The 23,635-nt window shown below is 44.7% G+C and overlaps 1 protein-coding gene across 2 annotated transcripts; it reads right to left on the bottom strand.

The window, feature by feature from the left end:
• Window positions 1-5,240: 5,240 nt before the first annotated feature.
• Window positions 5,241-22,664, bottom strand: LOC141922455 (potassium channel, subfamily K, member 16-like). Of its 2 annotated transcripts, XM_074821619.1 has the most exons (7): window positions 22,260-22,664; window positions 20,465-20,585; window positions 18,277-18,443; window positions 15,722-15,890; window positions 11,999-12,159; window positions 8,987-9,203; window positions 5,241-5,410 (listed from the first exon to the last, which is right to left on the bottom strand). In XM_074821619.1, exons 1-7 carry the CDS (start codon window positions 22,614-22,616, stop codon window positions 5,388-5,390), a joined length of 1,215 nt encoding a protein of 404 aa, XP_074677720.1. In that variant the 5' UTR covers window positions 22,617-22,664; the 3' UTR covers window positions 5,241-5,387. The 2 variants fall into 2 exon arrangements, with proteins under 2 accessions (XP_074677720.1, XP_074677721.1); XM_074821620.1 differs by lacking the exons at window positions 5,241-5,410; window positions 8,987-9,203 and having other exon boundaries at window positions 11,225-12,159.
• Between the last annotated feature and the right edge of the window lie 971 nt (window positions 22,665-23,635).

Genomic DNA, 23,635 nt, shown 5'->3' with positions numbered 1-23,635 from the left:
GGACAGCCATGCAGGATAGACTGGGGCCAGATCCGGACTGATGCACGGGTCTTGATGGTACTAGCACCACAAAATGTGATCTTATAGTCAACTTGAGTGGCAATGAAGAGGATTTTACTACTCTGTGGTGGGTCTTGGCTGGGTGTAAAGCTAATGAAACCAGCCCTTCTCAAGCCCTTCAGGTCCTCCTATGGTTTAGGGAGACTGTGCTGGGCTGCAGTGACAGGGAAGCCTGTTTGAAGGTGTCTCAGGATGCATGTGAAGTAAGCCCTGTGGAGATGACGTGCTGAGCTGGGAGCTGGAGGTGAAGTAGAGACAACCCAAACTGGCTAGCAGAGCATAATGCAACATGTCCCATCATGAACCATCATGAGTGCTGGGCACCTCCAGTCTCCTAATGCACCCTTTCTGTCACACATTTGCTCTTGGTTTTAGGTGAGCTACCACAACCATAAGTGGGTTGCAAGCCCTTGGGCTATGGAAAATATGTGAGTTGAAACCTTATCCCTTGTGATTCCTCCTCTATGGGAGGTTTCTTTGCAATCTCAGGTTGGACAGTGTTATCAGAAATGCTTATTCCCACAGACAGATTTGAGCATCTGAGCCCTGTTTGGAGGAAATCTGACCAGATCATTTTCTGAGCAGTGAAACAGCTACATTTCATAGGGCCCTAACCCCTAAGTGATGTAAAATATTTGTCTCATCTGTGCAGTGCTTGCAGGCCTGACATCTCAAAACATTGTTATGTCTCAGCATTGCAAGCACTATTGCATGTCTCTGAACGCTCAGCTTAGATCCCTCAGACACAAATTTCCTATAGCTGTTATGTCACTGGCACCATGAGCAGGGCTGGTAGCAAAGAGCAGACTCATGCAAGGGTCTTTTTGTGTAGGGTCAGGCATCCACAGAGCCTGGAACTGGTAAATGCATTGCAAGTTGCCAGCAAGTCTTTCCTGCCTTTGCCTGATGAACTTCCAGACAAGCACATTCTCAGCCTCTGGTGATTCAAGAGTGGTATTTTATTGCATTAGGGATCAGTTGTGGTCAGATTTGGCAAAGCCAATGACATCTTGCCAGCTGTCAGATGTTTAGTCTTCAAAGAGGTGCGTAAGGAACAGAGTATCTCCTTCTTATTGTTTGATTGTAGAAGGGAAGCAGCTTATTTTAAGCATCTTGTCTTGCTATGATCTCCAGAGTGCTCCAAGTCTGATCAGGGAAGTCATGGGCTTTTCTTTGGACCATCACTGCTTCCTCATGGGTCTTTATGGGTAGCACATTTGCTAAGCTCTTTCTCACAGCACCAGCTCCTTTTGCAGTTGGTACTGGAGCTCTCCTGACTTATCCTCCCACTGAAGTCTGTATCCACCTGGCTCCAAGTCAGTGACATGTTGTCCATCCAAACTGCCACTGTTTCTTCAGGATCAAGCCATACGTGCTGGTCTTCAAGGGCTTGGATACAAACACTAGAAGTGTCCGTGGAGAAATTCCTGTTTGTTTCAGCTTTGGACCTGGTGCCAAGTTCTCAGCACTGTACTGAGTATGAGCCAGGATCCTGCTGGAGGCAATATCTGATGCAGCACCATGTCACCACTTTGGATTCCCTGTCTTCAGCTTTTAAAACCCAGAATAAGTATTTCAGTCATCTCCCTATGGTTATTCAAGAACACAAGATGGGAAGACCCTTCCTTGAAACATCAAGGCTAATTCCCTGCTCCCTCTGGCAACCATGTCACTCATATCCTTTCATAAACCTCAGTTTTGGTGGTAATTAAACTGTTTGACCCTTTAAACCATGGATAGTCTCTCATGCATGTTGCATTCTTTTTCTGCCCAATATGCAAGTGTGTTGTAGAGTCTTTTCTAGCAGAGCTTGGCTGCTGTCATTATCAGCTCACACCTTCTACTCCCACCCCATCTGTGCCTGGCTCTATTTTCATGCATAATACATCGATCATCTGCAGCCTGGTGGGGGGGGAAATCATCACTTCAAGTCACTTGTCTGAATTCAAGCCACATCTGAGCTGTATCCTTTGCTGAATCCCGTATCTATAGTCTGATTGGGGGGGGGGGGGAGGCGAAGCCAGCCAGAAGATCTCAGGCTCCTCCTGTCTGCAAGGACTCCAAAGAAAATATTGCTTACAGTTATAGGCCTTTGAGAGCCTTATGGGTCACAGTCAAAGCTGGTGGAATTCCATGCAAGTCTGATGCACCCTTGCGGCAATGCCAGCTGACACTAGGTAAGGGATAAGGGCTGCGTGTGTTTGCATATCTTGGTTTTTCTGCAACGCAAAGGATCAGGCTCTCCTCTGTTGCAGGTTGCCTGTGACCCCATGAATGTTTACCAATTTTCAACCATGCTACTCTTGATTTATACCAGCATTGCTGGGAAGAGCATTGGTGTTTCATTCTGGAAGACAGATCTTCAAAGAGTAATGTACACTTAACAAACTTGATTTTGAAGTCTCTCAGGAAGGCTTTGAAAACAAATGCTCAAATTCCAGAGTAAGTAGAAAGTCCTTGGTTCCTAGTGGTGAAAGCTTCCTACCAGAATTATTCCCAGAGGAAGTATAGACTTTGCATTTTGCCTCATCTAAATGCATTAGGAGGAGTATTAAATTTCACATGTGCTGCATGTTGATGTAATTCTCCTGACATGTCTGTTTGCACCATTATGAAATAAGGGATTTCCTTTCCCTTTCTTTCCACATTTGCCCTGCTCTCTAGGGATCTCAAGGATATGATCCATTGGCATACAAGGATTATGCGTTTTACACAGAGGACTTAAAAAAAGCTTCGTCATTGTGCTAACAGAGGTCTGGAACAACATCCCGCACTAGCAGTGTTTGACTTCACTGACAACCTATGGCTGGAAGAGATACATTAATCTTCTGTGACACGATCCCTCCAGTCACCCCTGGCCCTGCTCAGACTTTGCTATGTGCAGCTCTGATCTTAGGATGAACACTTTGGAGCAGGAGGATCTTGAGGGTCTTTTCATGTAAAAAAAAACCAAACACTGCTATGGCCCTGTGGCCTACAAGAGTTGGGGAATCTGGAATCTCCTTCATTAATTTTTTTTTGGATCTGGTGTTAGAGGGAGTATGTGTTTAAATAAACAGCTCCTGAATCTCCCCCCAGTTATCTGCAGGTGCAAGGTTAGGATGGAGGTTGCTCTCTGATACCCTGCACAGCCCTCCACAGCCTGTGAAAGGGTGATCAACAGTCTCTGTTGGGTCTCACACCTCTGCTGCCCCAGAGCTTGGCATCAGGGGCCATGCTGCTGTACTTGTGACTTTATTCTGCATCACAGCTCCACCCTGTGTCAGAAACAATGTAAATGCCTGCTTTGAGCAGAATTTGGGGCCTTTTCCTTCCCGATAAATTTTGAATGCATTTAAATCTGGTGGGCTGTAAGGAGAGAGGAGAGTTAAGGGGAAGAAGAAACAGAGATGGGATTTTTTTAAGATTTTTTTTTTCTAATAGGCAAATTTACATTGCTGAAAGAGTGGCATAAAATGAACTTAACAGGCTGAGGGGAACAGAGACAACCAATTTCTTGACCAGTTAATGTCAACCTTACTACATAGAGTTGAAGGCATGATGCCTTACTCCACTGGGGGACCCAACCTGTGCTTATGTTCTCAGATCCTTTATCCAGGGCAGATTGCTTTGTTTCTCAGCTCATCACTTGCATGGCACACAGGAATGTGTACTGGAAGAGATGAATATGCATAAGGTTAGAAAAGATACTGGAGGACATGCCTTGCTTTTACCTTCACGCAAAGTTGCCAGCAAAGACGCTGTTATTCTTAAGACCAAAAGTTATATATATATATATATGATGAGGTAGATATATATATATAGGTGATGAACACCTACACACACAGAAGCCCACATGTGGTCTACATCAGTATAAAGTGCCTATAAAATGCTTCTGTGCACAGCTACAAACTACATCCCTTGGTTTTGTCTGTGAACTGAGAACTTGTTTCAGGTGAATTGGAAACTGCCGTCTGTCTCTTTGTTCCAGGTAGGAGAGCAGGGACTGCAGGAGAGTGTTTCTGGAAGTCAAATCCTGCAAGTGGGGTTTTTCTGCACTTGCTTGGATTGCTGCTGACATCTGGAGGCTATGTCGCGGCAGTGCTTATGCACAGTTATTTCTACATGGCTTTTTGCTCATCTTCATAGTTGCACTTTGTAAGAAGCACCTTTTGGCTATCCTGCTATGCCAGGGTGATTTGACGCTGGGTCATGCCTAATTTTCTGGACATATTTGCTGAAATCCTGTTGCTGATTTGGGTAGCATTTAGCAGGTTTGCTCTGGTTCCCTCTGTTAGCGGCATCTGCTCATGATGTGGTCAGTAGACATGAGCCCAAACTTGAATAAGGCAGTTCTGGATACCAGACCAGCAATGATCTGACCAAGTGTAAAAGTCAGGGAAAACTGAATTAGGCTTTCAGATGATGGAAAATGGACTTATTGTCTCAGCTGATGTACATCTAGAGCATCGCTGATGTTCATAAGGGGGGTTCACCTATAATGCCAGCTATCTTACACTACTGACCCCAAAAATGAGCTGCTATCCATAATCCCATAGGGAAGAGTTGTCTGCCTGTCCTCCTTCTCTGTGCCACCTCTCCTCGCCATGCTGTCACCACGTATGACAGTGACAATGTTTCTGTAACCCACTTCTCTGCTTTTGGGCATCTGTGAGGTAAGAGCGAGCTTTGGGGTTTTTAGCATGAGGTTGCCATTCTCTGCTTTTACCCATGAACCATTTTAACTGAGAAAACTCTGTGCCAAAGCAAGGCTCTTTATATGGAAATTTCCAGTCATTCTTTTAACTTCCTAGAAGTGTAGCTGAAAGGCACCCTGGCTGCTACACCAAAGCCCTACCCACTTTGGTATGGATTATTACTTTTTGTTACTACAAATACCAGTATGCAAATTGTCACGAATCAGAAATCGTCCTTCTTCCTTAACATTTGCATCCTAAGAGGATGTTTTCCACCTTCACTGGTCGGTTTGCCAAAGCAGGCTGAGTCCCCACAGAGGGCTGCAGGATGATGACTGGGAAGTGTCATTACCAAATCCCAGCCCTACGAATGAGCCACATTTGAGCAAAGACCCAGAGCAACTTGTATTCAGGCTTTTGCTTGGAGACTTACTGCACGAAAGGAATAGACTTTTACAACCACTGCTGGGAATTCCTCTTTTTGGTTTCCTCCTGGCAATTTTTGGCTATTTGGTATCACCAAATTGTGCTACCACTGCTGCTATTACACTCAACTTTTAAGCACTTTGTAGACCTTGCTGCTGGGCCGTGTTTCTCTAGGAGCTGCCTAAGCATTTCTGGGACTGCAGTGAGCTCTGCTACATCCATTCTTCATCCCATCACCAACTTGAGAGCTGTAAGAAAGAAAGAAATAAGGAAGAAAAGGAAGAAAGGGGAAAAAAATCTATTAAAAAAACATTTCTGTATTGGAATTTTATACTGGCACTTGGGAAACTGGCCAAAGTTCCGCAGAGATGGGCATTTAATCACTAATTGATTTACATCTACTTTTGGGCAATATACATGTCCTGATGCCAGCATTTCTGTTACACCAGACTTGCACAATAGAGATGCTGAATAGCCCCTGCATGTTTTGTGGAGAGGCAGACTGCTTGAATAGGGAGAACTGGTGTCTAGCAATTGGAAGGTGCCTATGCTGGGCTTCTTGTGTCTTTCTCATTCTGAGCCAGTGTGTATTATATTTTGTGATGAATGCCTGCACTTTTTAAGTTTAGACTAGACAGATGTCTGCTCAGGTTTCATCCTTGGTTTCTAGTAAATGTCTAAAGCCATTTTAAATTTAAGACCTTAACCTTGTTTGAAAAGCACTCAATGAGTCATTTAAATGAACAGAACTGTGAATTCTGGCGGATTTTCAGCAAAAATTTTGACATATTCTTTTCTAGTCTTGATGCATGATTTTCTCCATGCCTTGCTATGATGAATCATCTTTGACTTTGAGAAGCTTGATTCACCTTAAGTCACATTTGTTTTTTAAGAATATCAGCATCTTTCTGGCTAATCCCTCTCAGGGAAGCCATTAACTTAAATTGTATGTTGTACCTCCCTTCATTTTTCAATGATGCATGCTTGTTATTATTATTGTTCTGCTTATCAGTATATCTCTCTTTCTGGCGATATATTATTTCATGCTTAGGCATCTCACCACAGAAGTACAGCTATGGTTTCCAACCACATATGTGAGAGTAATTGAAAGAGAATTTTGGAAAGTCTTTATTCAGGAGACATGTCTCCTAAATCATGTTGAACCAGTAATTAAATGGATTCAATAATTACCCTAACTTTAACTCAGCAAAATGAGCCTTTCCAAACCTCTTGTAGAGAATTACCCTAATCAAGTCCAGAGCCCCTTGTGATAGAAAATGTTGAATTTTCTAAGCATATTTGGAGCTGTTTGAGTTCATGTCCTGAGGTGGAGGTGAGGCCAGCTGCGGGGACAAAAAAGCATGGACAAGGTTCTCTGGAGGGCAGCATTTCTGCTTCCCCTAACTTCTTACTCCCAGAATAGCTAACTATTGACTTTGCTAGCATGGAACCAGCAATGTTGCCCCAGACTGGTCCTCAGACACACATGCCAAGGATCCCAGGGATCTCCTTTCCTTACAGTGTGAGAGCTGGTATAAAATCTCATAGGAAATCTTCAAGACCACTTTGAATCCTGATGGAATGGTACAAGGGGACTTGGCGGATACCAGAATCTGATCTTTTTGTTTCTTTGTGTACAATCGTGAGGGATGGAGAACAGGAGAGTGATTAGTTATGTCTGTTATACCAGTTCTGAGCTGGATCCAGTGCCTTTTGGTCACAAGTCAGGCGAGAAACCACATGTCCAAGTGTGACAGAGTAGAAAATAGCATGTGTGTGGCCCACGTTTAGTAATTTCTGTAAAAAAATTATCCCACTGGCTATATGATGTTACATTAACCAAGCTATTCCACTGCTTTGAGTACTTTCTCTGCTTCCAGAAAAAACTTAATCTCTCCAAATGAACTGGCTATTAATTGAAGGAGACCTCAAAAGATCCCTAAACAATCCCATATACTAATTAAAGTCAGATCAAAGTGTAGTTTTTCCTAGTCTCTCTGGAGGCAATTGAATTTCTGAGGGACTTCTTTCTGAGGGAAAGAGGATTCCTCATGGCATTTCCTTGGTTTCAAGTGCAGAAATGCACATTGTTTGCTAGCTGGCAACAAAGACGTGGGTGATGTATGAGGAGCAGCCCAGACTGAATGCAGGAACATGCTGCTGCCATTTAATCCAAGATAATATATTTCATGATCATACTCCTGGAGTTTTTCAGCAACTGGTTTAATGTGTGGGAATGTATTTGGCCTGCCTTGGAAATGTTTCCCATTTGAAAACAAGCTGCAGTGGGAGAGCTGGCGGTTGCACAGGAGGCTGCTCCATGAAAACTGAATTTCCCTGAGTGGCGCAGTGGTGCTGGGTCACAGCGAGGGCTTTTGAACAGCTCCCGGGAAAGGCTCCAGGCTGTGCAGATCTGCCGATGGAGAACTCCTCTGCCTGGTCTCTGGAGGATTGCTGCCGCCTCGCCGCTTGGCAGAACAGGGAATTTGGGATGGATTTTATTCCTGTTTTCTTGGTCAAGGGGAACATGCAGAAGAAGAGCCAGACCCTAGCTTACACTCATGATTTAAAAGTCTTGGGACCATTTTAAATCTCCAGCTGTGGAGGAGAAGTTCTGTTCTAACTTTGCTCTCTATTCAAGATTGTTTTTCTTCACCTCAGCAACTACAGAAATACTAGCTGGGTCTAATTTATTAGAAAGCATTACCAGGACACCTGGTCCTGGTTGAGAGAGCACCAGACCAGGTGTTTGCCAAAGGTTTTATGCATGAGCTCAGGTGATACACTTAATTTTCTCCAGGGGCCCTTACTATCTGCACAGAAAGCAACAGCTCCCCCTTTCAGGGGTAATGCGAGGACAAAATATGCTGCGGTTGTGCAGTGCTCAGAGGATGATAATGCTGGAAGAGGCTGCTTGCTCCAGCCCTGGAGAGATTTGTTGCTGTGCCTAAGCCCTTCTGAAGACAGCTTTATTGTTGAGCATAAGCATGAGGAACAATATCACATCCAAAAAAGTTCCTCTCCCACCCTGGCTCGCAGCTTTCCTGGGCTTTTCCCTTGCCTTTCCCAGTGGAGAGGACCACACACCCTTTGATGCTGGTTCTTTCTTCCATATATGTGCAGCTTCTATCTCCACCCCCCTTTTGCTGCATGAAGCACTGCCTGCCCTCGAGGCTGCCACAGAGCTCATCCTGGCCCCAAAGCCTGCAGCCAAACCTGCCATTTTGCAGTTTTTTTCTGGACCAACCCCTTTCCCCGTGGGACAGAGGGTGCAACCGTGTGCCTCAGTCCTGCAACAGATGTTACACAGGGGATGCTCATGGGGCACGTGATACGAGCGTACCCCATCATCAGCACCGTGCGTGCTGCCAGTGAGGGTCCTTCGCATGATGGTTTGCTGACAGAAAGCTGTTGCATCCGCAGCTGACCTCCACAAAGCTGTTTTAGTGTGGGTACAAGGCAGGACCTCTGGCTGGATGAGTTCAGGGTGCCTATCCCCATCTTTTTCCTGAGAATGAGGCATGTTTTAGTCCTTAGTGAGCTCATATGCACTGCATAAAAACACGGGATGGCTTCCTCTGGTTCACAGTGACAAAACTGCTGCCCTGGGATTTGCGCTGGCCACGGCTGTACCAGCTACATCAGCTGAACTGCACAGTAGGAAGCAGAGTAAAACTGCCTGAACTTGGCAGAAATTCAGAGGGAGGGGGTCTGCAGCACACAGCTATGAGAGGGCACACGAAGCAAAGCTGAGACCCTTCAAAAGGCCTCCCTGTGGGTATGAGGATTTATGAAAGGCTGATTTTCTTTCTTAGGGCAGTTACCTGAATTTCTCCTGAGAGCTTTTATGGGTTTTATACTTGTGGATGTGTTTTCTCTGTTCCCAGGCTGGCATCTACAGCTGAAGGGACAGTTCAGTTCTTGGTGCCTGAAGGAGGACAGCCCCATGACAGCCATTCCCGACTCACGTTTCCTGCATCCCCTGGCCCTGGATGAGTTGTTCAGTCCCTCTGTGCCTTGTCTGGAGGGGCACATCCTTACCTGGGGAGTGTGGCAAGAGGGAATGGGTTAAAAGGTGAATTGCCTGCACCTTATGGCAGTAGCTGCACAGGGCAGACTGACTTTTGGAAATGGAAAGTGATTGATTTTCAAGGCTCATTGTTAAACACCCACCAGTGTGAAGGACAGAGAATTTGTCCTATTCTGCTCAAAGAACCACTGCCTGGCTCTGTGTTTGCTGTTCACAGTCAGAGTCCATGGGCCATGTCTCTTGCCCTTCCTGAAATGTCTAAACAAGCATCCTTGATTGCTCTGTGTTGTAATGGGACATTACCAGCTTGTTTCAGGGCCAGGTGTGTTATTTGTCATGACAGGGAGCAAGCTGGGACAGAGGGAACCAGTTGTAGAAAACCCATCAGAGGTGTGTTGACTTCAAGATGTTCCTTGGAGTCTTTTCTTTCTCCCCAGCAATAGAGACAGCAAATCGACATGCGTGTTGTGCTGGCCCAGAGGCCCTGCCTGACACCTTTGGGGCAGCATCAAACACCAGGAACTGACCTGGAAGGAACTATGAGAGGCTGTGCAAACTGGCCATCACATCCTAAGACAGGACCACCTCTCCCTAAACTAGCCCTGACAGTACCTCTGTTAGGTTGAGGATGGTGTTAATGCTCCTTGTAGGAAGGGCGGGGAAAAAACAGAAGAGAAAAAAAGATGCCTGGAAAATAATAACGTGAGTCAATGCTTGATGAGAGGGGAACACAGAGAGGTGATAGAGATCCCTCTCCAGGAGTATCCAGCTGCTTTCTCTGCCTGGCTATGGTGTTGCCTTGTGATAGCAACAGGGCCACGGCTTGCACAAGGACCACTGTGTCCTATGATACCCCTGCCACCTCGCCCCAATTTTGGTCATTTCTTGTTCCTGCTGCCTCAGAAAGGTTTACTGAGGGTGAGACATATTAGACAAGAAGTCAGCCTTGAGGGCAACACTGGAAAATAATTTGGGGAGGGAAAGAAAGTACATATTTGGTCAGGTCTACATGCCAGGTCTTGAACCAGCAGAGCTGTTTTGGCAAGAAGCGTGGTTTTGTTTGACTGAAACAGTTATGAGTTCAAGGCTGATTGCATCTTTATGGCCTAAAATTACTTTATAGTTGTAATTTATTCTTCCTTTTATACAGGAATAGCTCTGGCAAGGGCTGGTCTTGCTGTAGCTAACACATGGAGGGTGAGCCGAGAACAATTATTCACTGTCTGACAAAATAGGAACTTGAGGTTATCACAAAAACCTGTCAAGCACCATCAAAGGGAGGCAGTTTGTGTACTGAACCTATGGTCTGCCTTGGGTGGGTCCTGTGGGTGCTGATATGAGTTCAGCATTTGGGCAAGTTCATGGATTTTGAAGTACAGAGACCTTACCTCTTGTTTGGGCAGCCTTTGAAGCACCAGCTACTGGAAGAGGGAGTGTGGGAGCATGGCAGAGCTGCCTCATTCTTACGCTGTTTGGAGGCATATGCTAGTAGGCATGGTCAGAGACAGGGTAGTGGACTAGACTAACTTCTAGTATAACCATATAAACCCATGGGACTTTTCACCTCTATGACTGTGTCTACCACAGCTGCTTTGCCAGCACTTCAGGGTAGAGTTTTCATGTACTCTTGACACACACAAAGCACCTGATGCAGAGATCGAGCCTTTAAAGGCCAGGGTCTTCACTCAGGGATGGTCTGCAAGCCAGGAGGAACATCTGAAACACTGTGCCCAGATTTGACATCTTTTTTTTACCTGATTGATGGTAAGGCTGCACTGTTTATACAACACTCACAATTGGAAAGCTACCTTAGCACAGCACAATAGAATAATTTTTAAATGTCTTTATAGCTCCTATGGAATACAAACATAGCAGCAAGGCTCTCATGCAGTGAGGACTCCCATTCAAACCAGTCTCTGTTCTTATAAAATGCTTATAGGATAAAATTATTATAAAATTTCAATTAAAGACATGGGTTTATATGTATGTTCTTTTTAAATACCATCAGAAAGGTTTTTCAAAGCCACAGGGATAAAAGGTGAAATTGCCTTTATTCATCTTACTATAAAACAAGAAGAGGTAGAATTAATAATTTCTAACATGCTAACCTTTTTCTAACCTTGTCCATTAGATGCTTCTAGTGTCTCTGAACTGAGCCCAGGTCTTGTCCTTTAAACATGTCTTTCAGATCATAATAGCTTATCCAATATGATGGCTCAAGTCAGGCATCTGATCTGATATACCCTTATTTCTTCTTCCAAAGGTGCTATGCAATGCCTCAGAAAAGCTTGTGCATGTCAGTTCCTGGAAGAGACACAATTTCTTGCAAGCAGCAAAATCCAAGTAGAATCAGCAAGCTCTGCCATGCCCCTCCTCTGCATTTTTGTGGAAGCACCTTAAAAAAACCTTGCAGAAGAAGTGCACTTCTCAGGTTGTTAGCACAACCTAGCTGCAAATTGAGGAGCAAATGTCTTACCATTCATATTCAGCTTTGTGTAACTGCAAGTCTTAAGTTCTGAAAGGTCATATCTTAGCAAAAGGTAGGAGAAATTTTACTTCCATGGGAATTTCTTTAGAATAATTCACTAGCAACTCTCCAATGAGGAATTCAATTCTCATATGTTGTGGCAATAGTTTTGCTATTAAAAAAATAATTTTTTTCATTTTTTGTGTGTTCAGAATCTGCTGTTAATGACTCCATTTCCTGTGTATCCCCTCCAGCACATGGCGGTAGTAGTTCTTCTTCTGGAATAAATTGAGCAGGCCAGCATCTTCTTTGTTGGCTTGCTTCACTGTCCTTACTCACCTTTCCAATTTGATGGAGATCTTTGACAATTATTTTTTCAGTATCTTCTAGTACAGTTGTCAATAAATTAAACAGGAGAGCAATCCATGCAAGGCCAAAAAGAATCCAAATGGCCACCAGTGTTCGGTAGTAGGAAAAGTAATTCCTGCCAGGTTGTTTACCTGCAGATAAGGGGAGAGAAAGTAGAAAAAAATTAAGGAGTTAAAATTGCTTTGCTTGTGTAAAGTGGGCCAGCCTAATGGATTCAGCAATGTATTTTGAGTACTTTAAAGGGACTTTTTCATTGTAGTGGAGTCTCTCACCTCCCCAGCGTTAGGTTAAGGCTGGGAAAGTCTCTTGTTGTTGCACTAAACTGATATATGCTAGTACAAACATACTGGCCTGTCAAAAAGACATATTGGGATTGTGGTGAATTAGCAGCACAGAAGGATATTTTTTTCCCCTTATAGCATACCAATCCCAGTTCAACCTCTGCATCTACAGGTAAATGCAATGATGTGGGAAGTAGTGTAAAATTGTGCTGTATTATCTTGAAAATATAGCCAAACTCCCTAAACACAAAAAATAGAGCACAGTGGGCCACTATAACCACACGACTTTTACTACTTAGGTTATGGTAATTCTGTATATTTCTATAAAGAGTGATTATAACCTAATAAATATTTGCTTTAAATTACAGGTACCCTTGATCATACAAAGAGAGTAGTTGCAACTCCTACTTTACTTTTGAACAGCTTCAGGATCTTCCTCCATTAAAAAACTAGGTGACTGATGAGAACTTACTGACATGTGCCAAGAACACAACTTTCTGTGTTGGAAATCAGTGGACCAAAGCTTATTTCATGCAGTCCAAACCTCTTAACATCATCCAGTATTGCACACCAACTTTTCTACATGGGTCATTTTGTTTGTTTCTTCAGACATCAGCAATCTACCACCAACATGCAGAGAGGATTTTCTCCTACTGTACTCAGTCCCACAAGGTTGTCATCATGGTACAGCTGATATGGCCCTGGCATCTGCAGGAAAACTTGGTGATATCGCTTATTGAGTGCTCTAAGTCACAGTCAAGGATGGCTACATAGTGGATAACACAGCAATGTGCATGGACAGGGAGATCACCAAAACCCACGTGGATCGTTTCCCATTGTGAAGCCATCCAGAAGGAGCCAGGATGCTGGCAACTCTTTTCAAGTCCTACAGTGCTCTGAACTGCATAGATCAATGTGCAGGATTTTTGTACCTCATCATGCAAGATCTTTGGAAATGGGGCAGGATGTCATCATGGATAGATATCCAACAGCAGTTTCTTTTTCTTCTGCAGGGGTTGAGTTGACAGAGGGGATGCCAGCCTTGCTACAAAGCATCTCCTTTTGTGCTCTTATCTGAAGTTCATGACATGGGGTTAACAAAGCAATTAGTAGTATCTTACCAATGTTAACTCAAAACTGGACTTCAACAGGGCATAAATTCAGTTTACAGCCCAAGGGGACTTTTACCCTAAAAGTACCACCTATGTGTACATGTACTACAAACAGTTAAATCCAGACTCTGTCATCTTCCTAGGATGTCTCCCTACCCAAAACAGGCTTTATCTCATGCTTGAAGTACAACAGTTACAAACCAGTTTTGAATTACTAAAATGCAAATAAACTCAAACCTGTTCTGTTTCACTTGGCCAGAGCAAATCCATTTGTCATCTGTAATCAGTTCTAAATGCATAATACTTAGAGCAGTCATTGATTCTTCTTGTTTCATTGTGAAGGTGTGAGACATTAAACTTCTCATCATTTTATCACCATTGTTTAAGGCTAATTGAAATAAATACTGCAGGGAAAAATTTTCCAGCTCCAGTTAAGTCATCCTAAAGAAGATGAAATCACAGAGCCAGGAGGCCTCTCTAATTGTTAATTTTTAACTGTATTTGTAAAATAATATGGTTGCAGAGGAGGAAAGTGCTATGGAGGTAGTGGTTTCAAGGCTGTAACTTTCTGTCACAAGTGTAAACACACTTGTAATTTGGACAAGGGAACAGAATGCACCAGTTTGATGTTCACATTTTCTCCTGCACGGCACCATCCACTCTTAACCTTCCAGTATTCCACGTCACTGAAGTTCAAGGTGCTCTGTATCACACAGGCCATGGTTATCAGTCCTACAGATGGTTAGGAAAGAAATGTCTGTGCCCTATTGTCCTCCACTGCAGTGACAAAGATTGGCTCCAGCAGAAGAAAACAATGAGCAAAGAGGCCACTGTTGTGTGATACAGATTCCTTGCTGACGCCCAAGTTCTGTATCGTGTTCATGGCAGAACTGCTTAACCACCGTTGGAGACAAAGAATCTTTCTCTGGATTATGTGAAAAGGGGAATTTCAAAGCACTGGCATCCTGTGCTTTGTAGCAAGAGGGAGCAGTTAGCTGGCAGAAATGTGTCCTAATCAACTCATTGCCATTGCATGAATTATAACCATCAGTTAGGCTGCAAGATCATTATGATCACTAAATTCATGCAAACAAGCAAGATGTCAACTGGATCATCAAAGCCCTACCCAGCCTCTTTAGCAGACTCAGAGAAATTAAGGTCGGCAGGGAACAGCAGACAGTATCTGGAAAAGCTTGTGGGCTCCCTCTGCCAAAGTTGTCAGCCTGATGGTAAGAAACATTTCAAACACACAGCAAGGCTGGCAGCCAGCCTCCAAGGTCCCCTGCCAGTCTTCAAGGCCCCTCTTGCATGTCCGCAAGTCTTGAGAGCCTAGGGTTTGTTGTGTGGTGGATGTCTGTCCACCAGAAAGGGATGTGAGGCTTCCAGATTCTCTGTAGGGACATCACTGGTGCTCAAGTATCAGCTTCAGAGCTTCCTTCGCATATCCCCACTGAAGAGAAGTTCAGGCTGGCAAGATGCTGGCAGGACAGGTTGTTGTAGAGAAATCTTTGATTCTCCATAGAGTTCAGGTATTTGATTGCTTCTTCTGTGGACACTGATTTGGCTCCTGGTGATCATTTTGGTGTTCCTCCAGAAGGTGATTCCACGGAGAGTACATTTTGGTCAGCAGATCCACAGAAGTGTTTCGAGAAGCACTCCAGCACACTGGAGTGCAGCTTAAACAGTTCATCTTCAGGGGAAATCCTAAGCTTTGGCTTGTGAAGATGGAGAGCCTCCAGTGATCGTTGGAGACTTAAGAAGGCCAGTTTTGCATTGATATGTATTTTTAAACTCCACTTCTCACAGAGTGAGTAGATTTCCCCGCTTTCCTATGGCTGGGATTTCCACCTCTCAGTCTGTTGTGTAAAATCCTGTCTTCTGAAACATGACCACTTATTTCTTTACTCTACACTTTGAAACATAAATCTTAGACAGCAAAAGCAGGGATACATGCCTTATTATGTATGACTGTTGCAAACGGTTACCTTTTAGTATATGAAAATTCCTAGGCTTCTTGAATTCTCCCCCTATACTTCCCCTTCCGTCCCCAAAATACTTGGCTTCTTTGCACCCCAAAGCACAACATTCCATTATATTTAGACAATTTGGTGCTTTTGTCAGCACATGCAATCCCAGAGAAATGAGTACTTCCCCCAGAACTGCACAAGGCAAAGACTAGTCAAAGACTGAGACAGAAGATTTGTCTCTACAGTACACTGATGGCCTGTGCAGTCAACCCATGGTAATCACAGTCATAACCCTGGGGCTTTGCTGTGTCTCCTCTCTGAAATCAACCTTACCTACTACATAATCTCCAAAGCCAATGGTGCTGAGGGTGATAAATGCAAAGTAAATTCCTTCACTGTAGGACCAGCCCTCTGTTATCTGGAAGAAGAGTGATGGCAAGCACAGGAAAACTAGGATCCCCGTTGCCAGGAAGAACAAAAGGGTCAGAAATTTGATCTTCTTCTGAAAAAGAAAGAAACCAATTCAATTGTGATCATGATCTGACACACAAGCAGGCCATAGATAATGGTGGCTATTCAAAATGGGTGGCTATTTAGGAATACCTACTAGGGCCTCTTCCTCTAAAGGTACCCTGCCCTTGCTGTGAAGCGTGGGGAAGCCATGTATTATGGGTGTTGCATGTCCACAGTAGCCCTGGGAGATGTACTCTTTTATTGGATTGTATCAGCCTCCAATGACTATGACTGTAGGAGGAATTCCTATCCAATGACTTTACTGGGGTCAGACTATTTCTACTTTTCACCAGACAACTTCACTTTTAGGTTTTAGGTATTCAGGTGTGGCACCTAAAGAATATTCAAATTTGCCTGGGAAAATAGACTTTTTTAAAAAATATTTACACCATTTCTGACAGTACTATCTCCAGGAGTCTTGATTGTTGACTCTGTTTCTTATTGCATCAGTGCCACAAATTGGTTCCTATCCAGTGGATACCTTACTACAAGAAGACCTTTAACAAAGGAGCTGATGAAGCACCTGGACAGTGACTTTTGAACTATCCTACTTCCCAGCAGTCCTGAAGAAGCCTTGTCTGGAGAAAAAGACTTGTTATATATTAAGATTTATCAGTCAGACACACATACAGTTTATGTATAGAATTTTGTAAGTCCAGACTGTCTGAAAATTAATGGCAACTCCTGGATAATTTTTCATGCATTCGTGCATCGTGCATGTGCTTGAGTTTACATCTCATTGTGTTGGTCTGGTGTGTGGCGGTGGGTTTGGTAGCAGGGTAGGGGGCTACAGTGGTGGCTCCTGTGAGAAGCTTCTTGAAAATCTCCCCTGGCTCCAAGTCGGACCCGTCTCTGACCAAGGCCAAGCCAATTAGCGATAGTGGCTGTGCCTCTGCAATAACATATTTAAGAAGGGGAACCTAGGATGAGGAGTTGGAGCTGTGAGGAGCAGTTGTGAGGGAGACACCTATGCGAACATCGAGGTCAGTGGAAGAAAGGAGGAGGAGGAGGAGGAGAAGTGGAGGGGGAGGTGTTTTTTCAAGATGTGGTTATACTTCTCACTGTCCTACTCTGTTTGATTGTTAAATTAAGTGCTGTTGTTGTTTGAATTAAAGTGATATTCTTTTTCTTCCCCTAACGAATCTGTCTTTTGCCTGTCACCATAAGAGGTGAGTCATCCCTCATCCTGTCTTTGCCTTGATTCCTGAGCCTTTTGTCTTATTTTCTTCTTCCCATTCCTGAGGGGGAAAAGGAGTGAGTGAGCAGCTGCGTGGTACGTAGTTGCCCTCTGGGCTCAAACTATGACACTCATAGAATCATAGAATGGTTTAGGTTGGATGGGACCTTAAAGATGATCTAGTTCCAATCCCCCCACCATGGGCAGGGACACCTTCCACTAGATCAGGTTGTTCAAAGCCCCGTCCAACTCTGGGCAACCTGTTCCAGTATCTTGCCACCCTCACAATAAAGAACTTCTTCCTTATATCTAATCTAAATCTACCCTTTGTTTGTTTAAAACCATTACCCCTCATCCTATCACTACACTCCCTTGTAAAAAGTCCCTCCCCAGCCCCCTTTAAATACTGGAAGGCTCCTATAAGGTGTCCCCAGAGCCTTCTCTTCTCTAGGCTATATCTGATCAAGCCTTATGTTCTATTTTAGCTCACCAGACACAGTGAGAAATTTAACAATTTGAAGAGGGTTGTCTGTAGCGTTCATACCTTGTCCTGAAAGAGAATTACAGTAGGAGACACAGAAAAGCTATTTTCATTTCCTCAGTAGTGGTGAAAGAAGGGGAGGAACTGGGGCCATAACCAGGCAAGACATATCCTGTCTCTAGCCCTTTACGGGTGCCTCCTCACCTCTCAGCAACTGGGCTCAAATGGACAACTTCAGTCTGAGGTTTCCTTTCTGTCAAAGTCAAGGGAGGAGAGGGATTAAAGGCCTGCATCACGAATAAAGAGGGGTGACACACTAGGCGTTGGGTCAATGTCCACTGAAGCCCTTACAGCTCACCTATTTTTACAGCTTTTTACAGCTCACCTGCTTTCTGCTGCCTCAAGAGGAGATGTTTAATCATCTCTCTCTTTACTAGTTATAAAGGGAAACCGGTACTTCCCTAGAGTGTTACCTCCTGAGATAAGTGTCTAGAGAAGTGGGATGAGGTGCCCACTCTCTCCATTGATTGCTGAAGGGGGCTGGATGTCTGCCACTTCGATGGGTAGACAAAATGCATCTTCTCTGAGTATCTCCTCTATGGCTGCGTTGTCTGTTCAGCTCTGCAAGTGAATGTCTTTCCCTCTCCTAGTACAATGTCTAACACAGCATGAGAGAAAGGAGCATACAACTATGCCTGAGTAAGTAAAACTAATTACCTTTCTCATTCCTTTCTCGTACAGGAATTTCCCCAGCTTTTTGCACAGCAGTGACAGCATCTTACCGACACGGTGCAGAAAAACAATATTCAGAGGGATTCCAAACAGGGCAAAAAAGACACAGAAGATCTGGCCCCCAGCAGTTTTAGGACGTAGTGTGCCATAGCCTATGAAAAAAGATGGTTCAGAGGAGATATTCCAGACAACTGGAGCAGTCTACATTCACACCTACCCCAACCTGGTCTGCCTTTGACCCCAAAAGATGTGGCTAGCATTTCTCAGTCCACATGCACTCTTTTTTCTCTGAAAAAAGGCAGTCAGCAGATGAAGCGATTCATCCTGCACGTTATGGGGGATGCAGAGAGCACTGTGTGCTCCCAACCCAGCCTTAGTGGGAACGAAAGCACAATCTAGTAGCAGTTATGGAAAACATGCTCTGTTCTGTGACAAATACATGGAAAGATAGAAACCAGAAGCCGGGGGACCTGGAAGACATCAAGGCTGGAGTCCCAGGCTGTTTGCTGTGCTGGAATCTCTAGCTTCTAGTCCATCTGCCTGTGTGTAAGTGACCTCCCTGGCTAAATGCCAGTTAGTTGGTATGCCCAGATGCTGGCTCCAGTCCTGGAGTCAGGGAAGTGTGCTTTAGAATAGAGGGTGCTAATTAGTCCAGACCTTACTGGTGTCTGATTTATTCATGACAGAGAGATATTTGTCTTAAAATCCTAAAAGAGGATATATCTCAGGAGTGGAACAACAGCTGCAGAACTCCAGACATGTCCTTTAATGGACTGGAGACCATTCCTCTTAGACCCCATGAGGTACATTCCTGAGTGCAAGAGTCCTGTACTTTGTGTATGTCCTTACTCTACCAGTGGCCCCAAGAAAAGGCACTTTTCTGAGCACAGTTCATCTCACGGCATCCATTACTTGGAAAATGAAATGTTTTCTTTGGGTGAAAAGACCAATAAAACAACTGACTTATTGGCTATTAGGCCCCCAAATGCTTAAGCTGTCTTGTGCTCCCTGTTGCAAAAATATTTCATTTTCATCACAAATCTTGGTGAAGATGAGTGGAAGTACCTAATGTACTTTCACAACAGACCTCTGTGGTGAGGGTGCAGAGAAATGGGCACAGTTGCACTTTTCCTGGGACAGCCCATCTGCCTCATTAGGGAAACACATTCGATGGGCAATGACTGATTTGTTTGGCAGAGAAGTGCTGCAATGAAAAAGCAGAATAATACAGGTGGTGGCAAGGAATGGATTGGCTAGTAGCAGGGTGCTGACAGACTAGGGAAGCTTTATCTATAGGTGAATGTTGTTGTAACTGATGTGATGGGTGAGAAGCCTTTCTTTCTTCTACAGTAGGAGGTCTCCACATGGGTTCATGCAACACCTACACACCTGCCATAATACTGGGACACCACTGGGGCTCTTGTGACATGTCACACTCACGGATCAGTGGAGCAGCTGTGCCTAAGGTGTTGGGGGAGTGAGGCCTCAGCTTCACTCTGCAAAAACATAGATTTGACTTTCACTGCATGAGAGTGTGAAGCAGGAGCCAAGAGTGTGGATTTTGTGCTAAATTTGGCAGGCCTGCGCTTTTTGAGGTGTATATTTGAGAGAAAGGCAGAGGCAGGCAGGGGCCGGCAGCCCCTGAAAAGGTCAGAACAGCTTGAAGCAGCAGTGTAAAAATTCTCAGCATTTGCCCTGCCCCCTTGCCCTTTTCTCTCTCCTGGCATATTACTAATTCAATATGTGCACTAACAGCTCAGCACAGGTTATTAAGACAGTGTCCATGCCCCAGCAGAGTGCACTTCTTTCCTACCATTCTTCTATGCTTTACAGCACTCTTGGATTTAAAACCTATTTGACCCTAGAATAAAGATTGGTGAAGCTCATCTCCCACCCACAACTGGCAGCAGAGTGAGCATTTTAACAGATGGGTCGAAAAGAAGAAACAAGTGGGAAAGAATATGAAAGGCCACTGGTATTTCACAAGCCAAAACAATGCACCAAGAGCTGTGCAGTAGTGAGGCCTCAGGACCATGTCCATTGCTGTTTACCATCCATGACAATGAAAGACAGGGGTTTTATCCTTGAACATATTATCCATTCAGGTCCTAATAACCAGACATAATAAGCATCACACACACAAACACACAAACATGGAAAGCATTAGACCTACCTATTGTGGACACAACCGTGCCTGCAAAGAAGAAGGAGTTACTGAAATCCCAGTTGCTGTCTTCAATCTGTGATTCATTTCCAACAGGGTATACTCCATTCTGAATGGCTTCTGTCAGGTTCTGCGGGGGAAAGCAGAGTTTGGTATCGACGTGGCTGCTTTTCTCAAGTGCTTGCTGCAGGAATACTACTGGTTTAGCCAACTACTGCTCCTTTCCTGTGAATACCACTCACCTGTCCTCAGCCATACTCTGACACCTTTACCTCCAAGGTTGGGTAGCAGCCAGCCAGTGGTTTGGAGTGTTAAACTTTTGCCCTGTTTATGCTGATTGCTCTAGTGGGTGTTAGAACTTGTTTCTTTTAGTGTGATCAAGGACCTCCATTCTTTTAGGCTAAGTACTTTGGAAAAAAATGGTCCTATAGATGACTAGGATGTGGCAGAGCAAGACAGCCCACTGGCTTAGGTGATGGAGTGGCTGCTTGCTGGTTTTGAGTTTGCCCTTAAGATGGCAGCAGTGGATCCTGGATCTAATCACCCACCTGTATGCAGGTACACCAAGCAGTGACTTTGATCCCTCTCAGGGGGGCATCAGTGACTTATAGCAGGGTACACATGGCACACACAGAGAATTTCATTTTAAGGGTGTATTCTGATCAGTGTCATAGATTTGAAGTCAAAGAAAGTCCACTGATTTGCAAAGCACTACTCTTGTGCGACCACAAACAGAATTCAGTCTGACATACACACTCTCCTCCAAACTGCATGCATGAACACACATGCACGTATTTACAATGTGGCCTTTGAGATGAGGCAAGATGAACATCCCTCAGAGATGGTTTGGGCTGAGTTGAGACTTCCCTGTCACAGAGGTTTGACTAGATGTTTCTCCCAAGCCCCTCCAGCCCTATCATCTATCATGTCATGCATTTTCAGACTCTTCCTTTCTTCCTTGTTTTTAATTCTAAGTGCTGTCATATTTTTTAAGTTAAAAAAATAAATTAAAATACCCAAGCAGTAGCCATCTGTCCGTGCCTTTAGCCAACAGAGAACATTGGACCGGATGTCTGGAAGGCAGGCTGGTTTGTACAGAAGCAGCCTAGATAAATTCCAGGGCTGAGCATTTCCACATTCCCATGTGGAAATGCTTACAGCAAGGTTATTTGCACTCCCCATTTTCTTCTGCATTGTAACAGATAGAGCTAGGAAATAGTGAAGATGAAGAGACAGCCGTACTCATTCTCAGCTTCCTGTGCTGTGATCAGAAACGCCTTTCCCTTGGCTAGGCTACCTGTTTCACAGCATCTTCTAAAAGTAAACCCTGACTATGACACTCTCCTTGCAGGGATGTGGGCTTTTTTTTTTTTTTCCCCAACAGATTATTTCAGACCTTGCTGTATCGTTTCTTTTCGTTATCTGTGACACTGTTGTGAGCGGCGACCACACCCCTTCATTTCAGACAGCCTCATTTTTCCTGCCGTGCCACCCACTGTTGGTGAGCACAGCCCCACCGAAACCCGAATCAAGAGCAGGCAAGACCCCAAAGAATTGGGACATAGTGGGATGGGGACCATTAATAGCTAACACACAAGGTCTTGTCAGCTACACAAGTTGTATTTAGCATCAGTGTGACCTGACTGCTCAGACGGGAGAGTGGGCTTGGGGTTTGCTAAAATCATCCGAATGACCATATCAGTAGGAACACAGTGAAAGTTATCTGTGTGGCAAGGCTGAGTAGGAAACATCATCTGACAGGGAAACAGGAGGGAGAAAGGGCTTCTGCAGGGCTAGAACTTACCTTCATAAACTGCTCCATCTCTGCCACCGTGAGGTGGGTGAAGTTCTGCAGAAAATTTTCCTTCATCTGGGCAGCTGCTATTTTCTCCTGCTTCTCAGCAGTCCTCTCCAGTGCCTGGAACACAGCTGCACCCACCAGCAAATAGACAAAGTAGCCAGCCACCAGCAGCCCCGTCTGCAGCTTGCCACTGCACATGGCCTTTGGTAAAACAGGGCAAGGGATGGGGAGTGAAAGGTGGCAATTGGTAAATCCCTCACACTCTTGGGAAGTCTCCTCCAGGCAGGAAGAGCCCTCCCAGCTCCAGTTTCCTCTGGGACCCTGTGCAGACAGGGACAGCGAGCTGTCGAATGCATCCATCAGGAAGTTGGGAAAAAAAAAAACAACCAACAAAAAACAAACCCAACCCCCCCCCCCAAAAACTTTCCACTCTCTGGGCTGCATGCGCTTTAGGGATTTCCTCTTGTCTGTGAAACTCTGCCTTGCTGAGTTCTCAGGAAAAGTGGGTCAGGATGTAAGGAGCTGGCAGGTGGCCATCTCCTGCTCAAGAGACTCTGGGGACAGGTGAGGACAGCTTGCAAAGGGCCCACAGGGGAGTTTGCTTGGAAAAACATTCTTTTCCCTCCTCTGCCTCCTGCTGACTCAGAGAACTGGACTCCAGGGCAAGCCCCAATGACCTCAGAAGCTGCGTCTTGCCCTGTGTTCAGGGGCAGCTTCGGGGAAATGGAGCTGGGCTGCTCTGCTGGGCTTCACTTGTCCACTTGCAGCACAGGGCAGGGCCATGCAGCCCTGCACGGCCACAACAGCTTGCAGCAAAACCTTGGACATAGAGGCAAAGGGCTGCAAGTTGCATATGTGCCAGGCCTGGACAGGTTCTTCTGCCAGCATTTCTTACTCAGTGTATCCAAGAGAGGACATTACAGTGTCACTGGGTGCACAACTGTATAAAAAAAAGATTATGCTATCAGATTCATAGAATTATAGGATCACAGAATCATTAAATTGTTTAGGTTGGAAAAGACCCTTAAGATCATAGAGGCCAACTGCAAACCTAACACTGCCAAGCCCACCAGTAAACCATGTCCCCGAGCACCACATCTACATATCTTTTAAATACCTCCAGGGATGGTCACTCAACTGCTTCCCTGGGCAGCCTGTTCCAATGCTTGACAACCCTTTTGGTGAAGAAATTTTTCCTAATATCCAATCTAAATGTTCCCTGGTGCAACTTGAGGCCATTTTGCGGAGGTGGGGGTTGGGGTGGGGGGCACAGAGTGACGAACAGAGAAAGTCCTGATGCTGTGCAAACACTGTTCAGCAAAAGCTAGAATATTAATGGGTTATCAGCACTGCTTTTGTTTTGGTCAGAAATCTAAAAC

This window comes from Strix aluco, chromosome 4, assembly GCF_031877795.1.
Source record: "Strix aluco isolate bStrAlu1 chromosome 4, bStrAlu1.hap1, whole genome shotgun sequence".
Lineage (NCBI taxonomy): Eukaryota > Metazoa > Chordata > Aves > Strigiformes > Strigidae > Strix > Strix aluco.
The sequence above is the reverse complement of the archived record's forward strand: the minus strand, read 5'-3'. Positions and strand labels throughout refer to the sequence as shown.

Coding starts and splice junctions, on each gene's coding strand:
- LOC141922455 (XM_074821619.1), bottom strand. CDS start 22,616: ATGGATGCATTCGACAGCTCGCTGTCCCTGTCTGCACAGGGTCCCAGA. Junction 18,444..20,464: donor CACGGTTGTGTCCACAATAG/GTAGGTCTAATG, acceptor CTTTTTTCATAG/GCTATGGCACACTACGTCCT. Junction 15,891..18,276: donor ACGAGAAAGGAATGAGAAAG/GTAATTAGTTTT, acceptor TTTCTTTTTCAG/AAGAAGATCAAATTTCTGAC.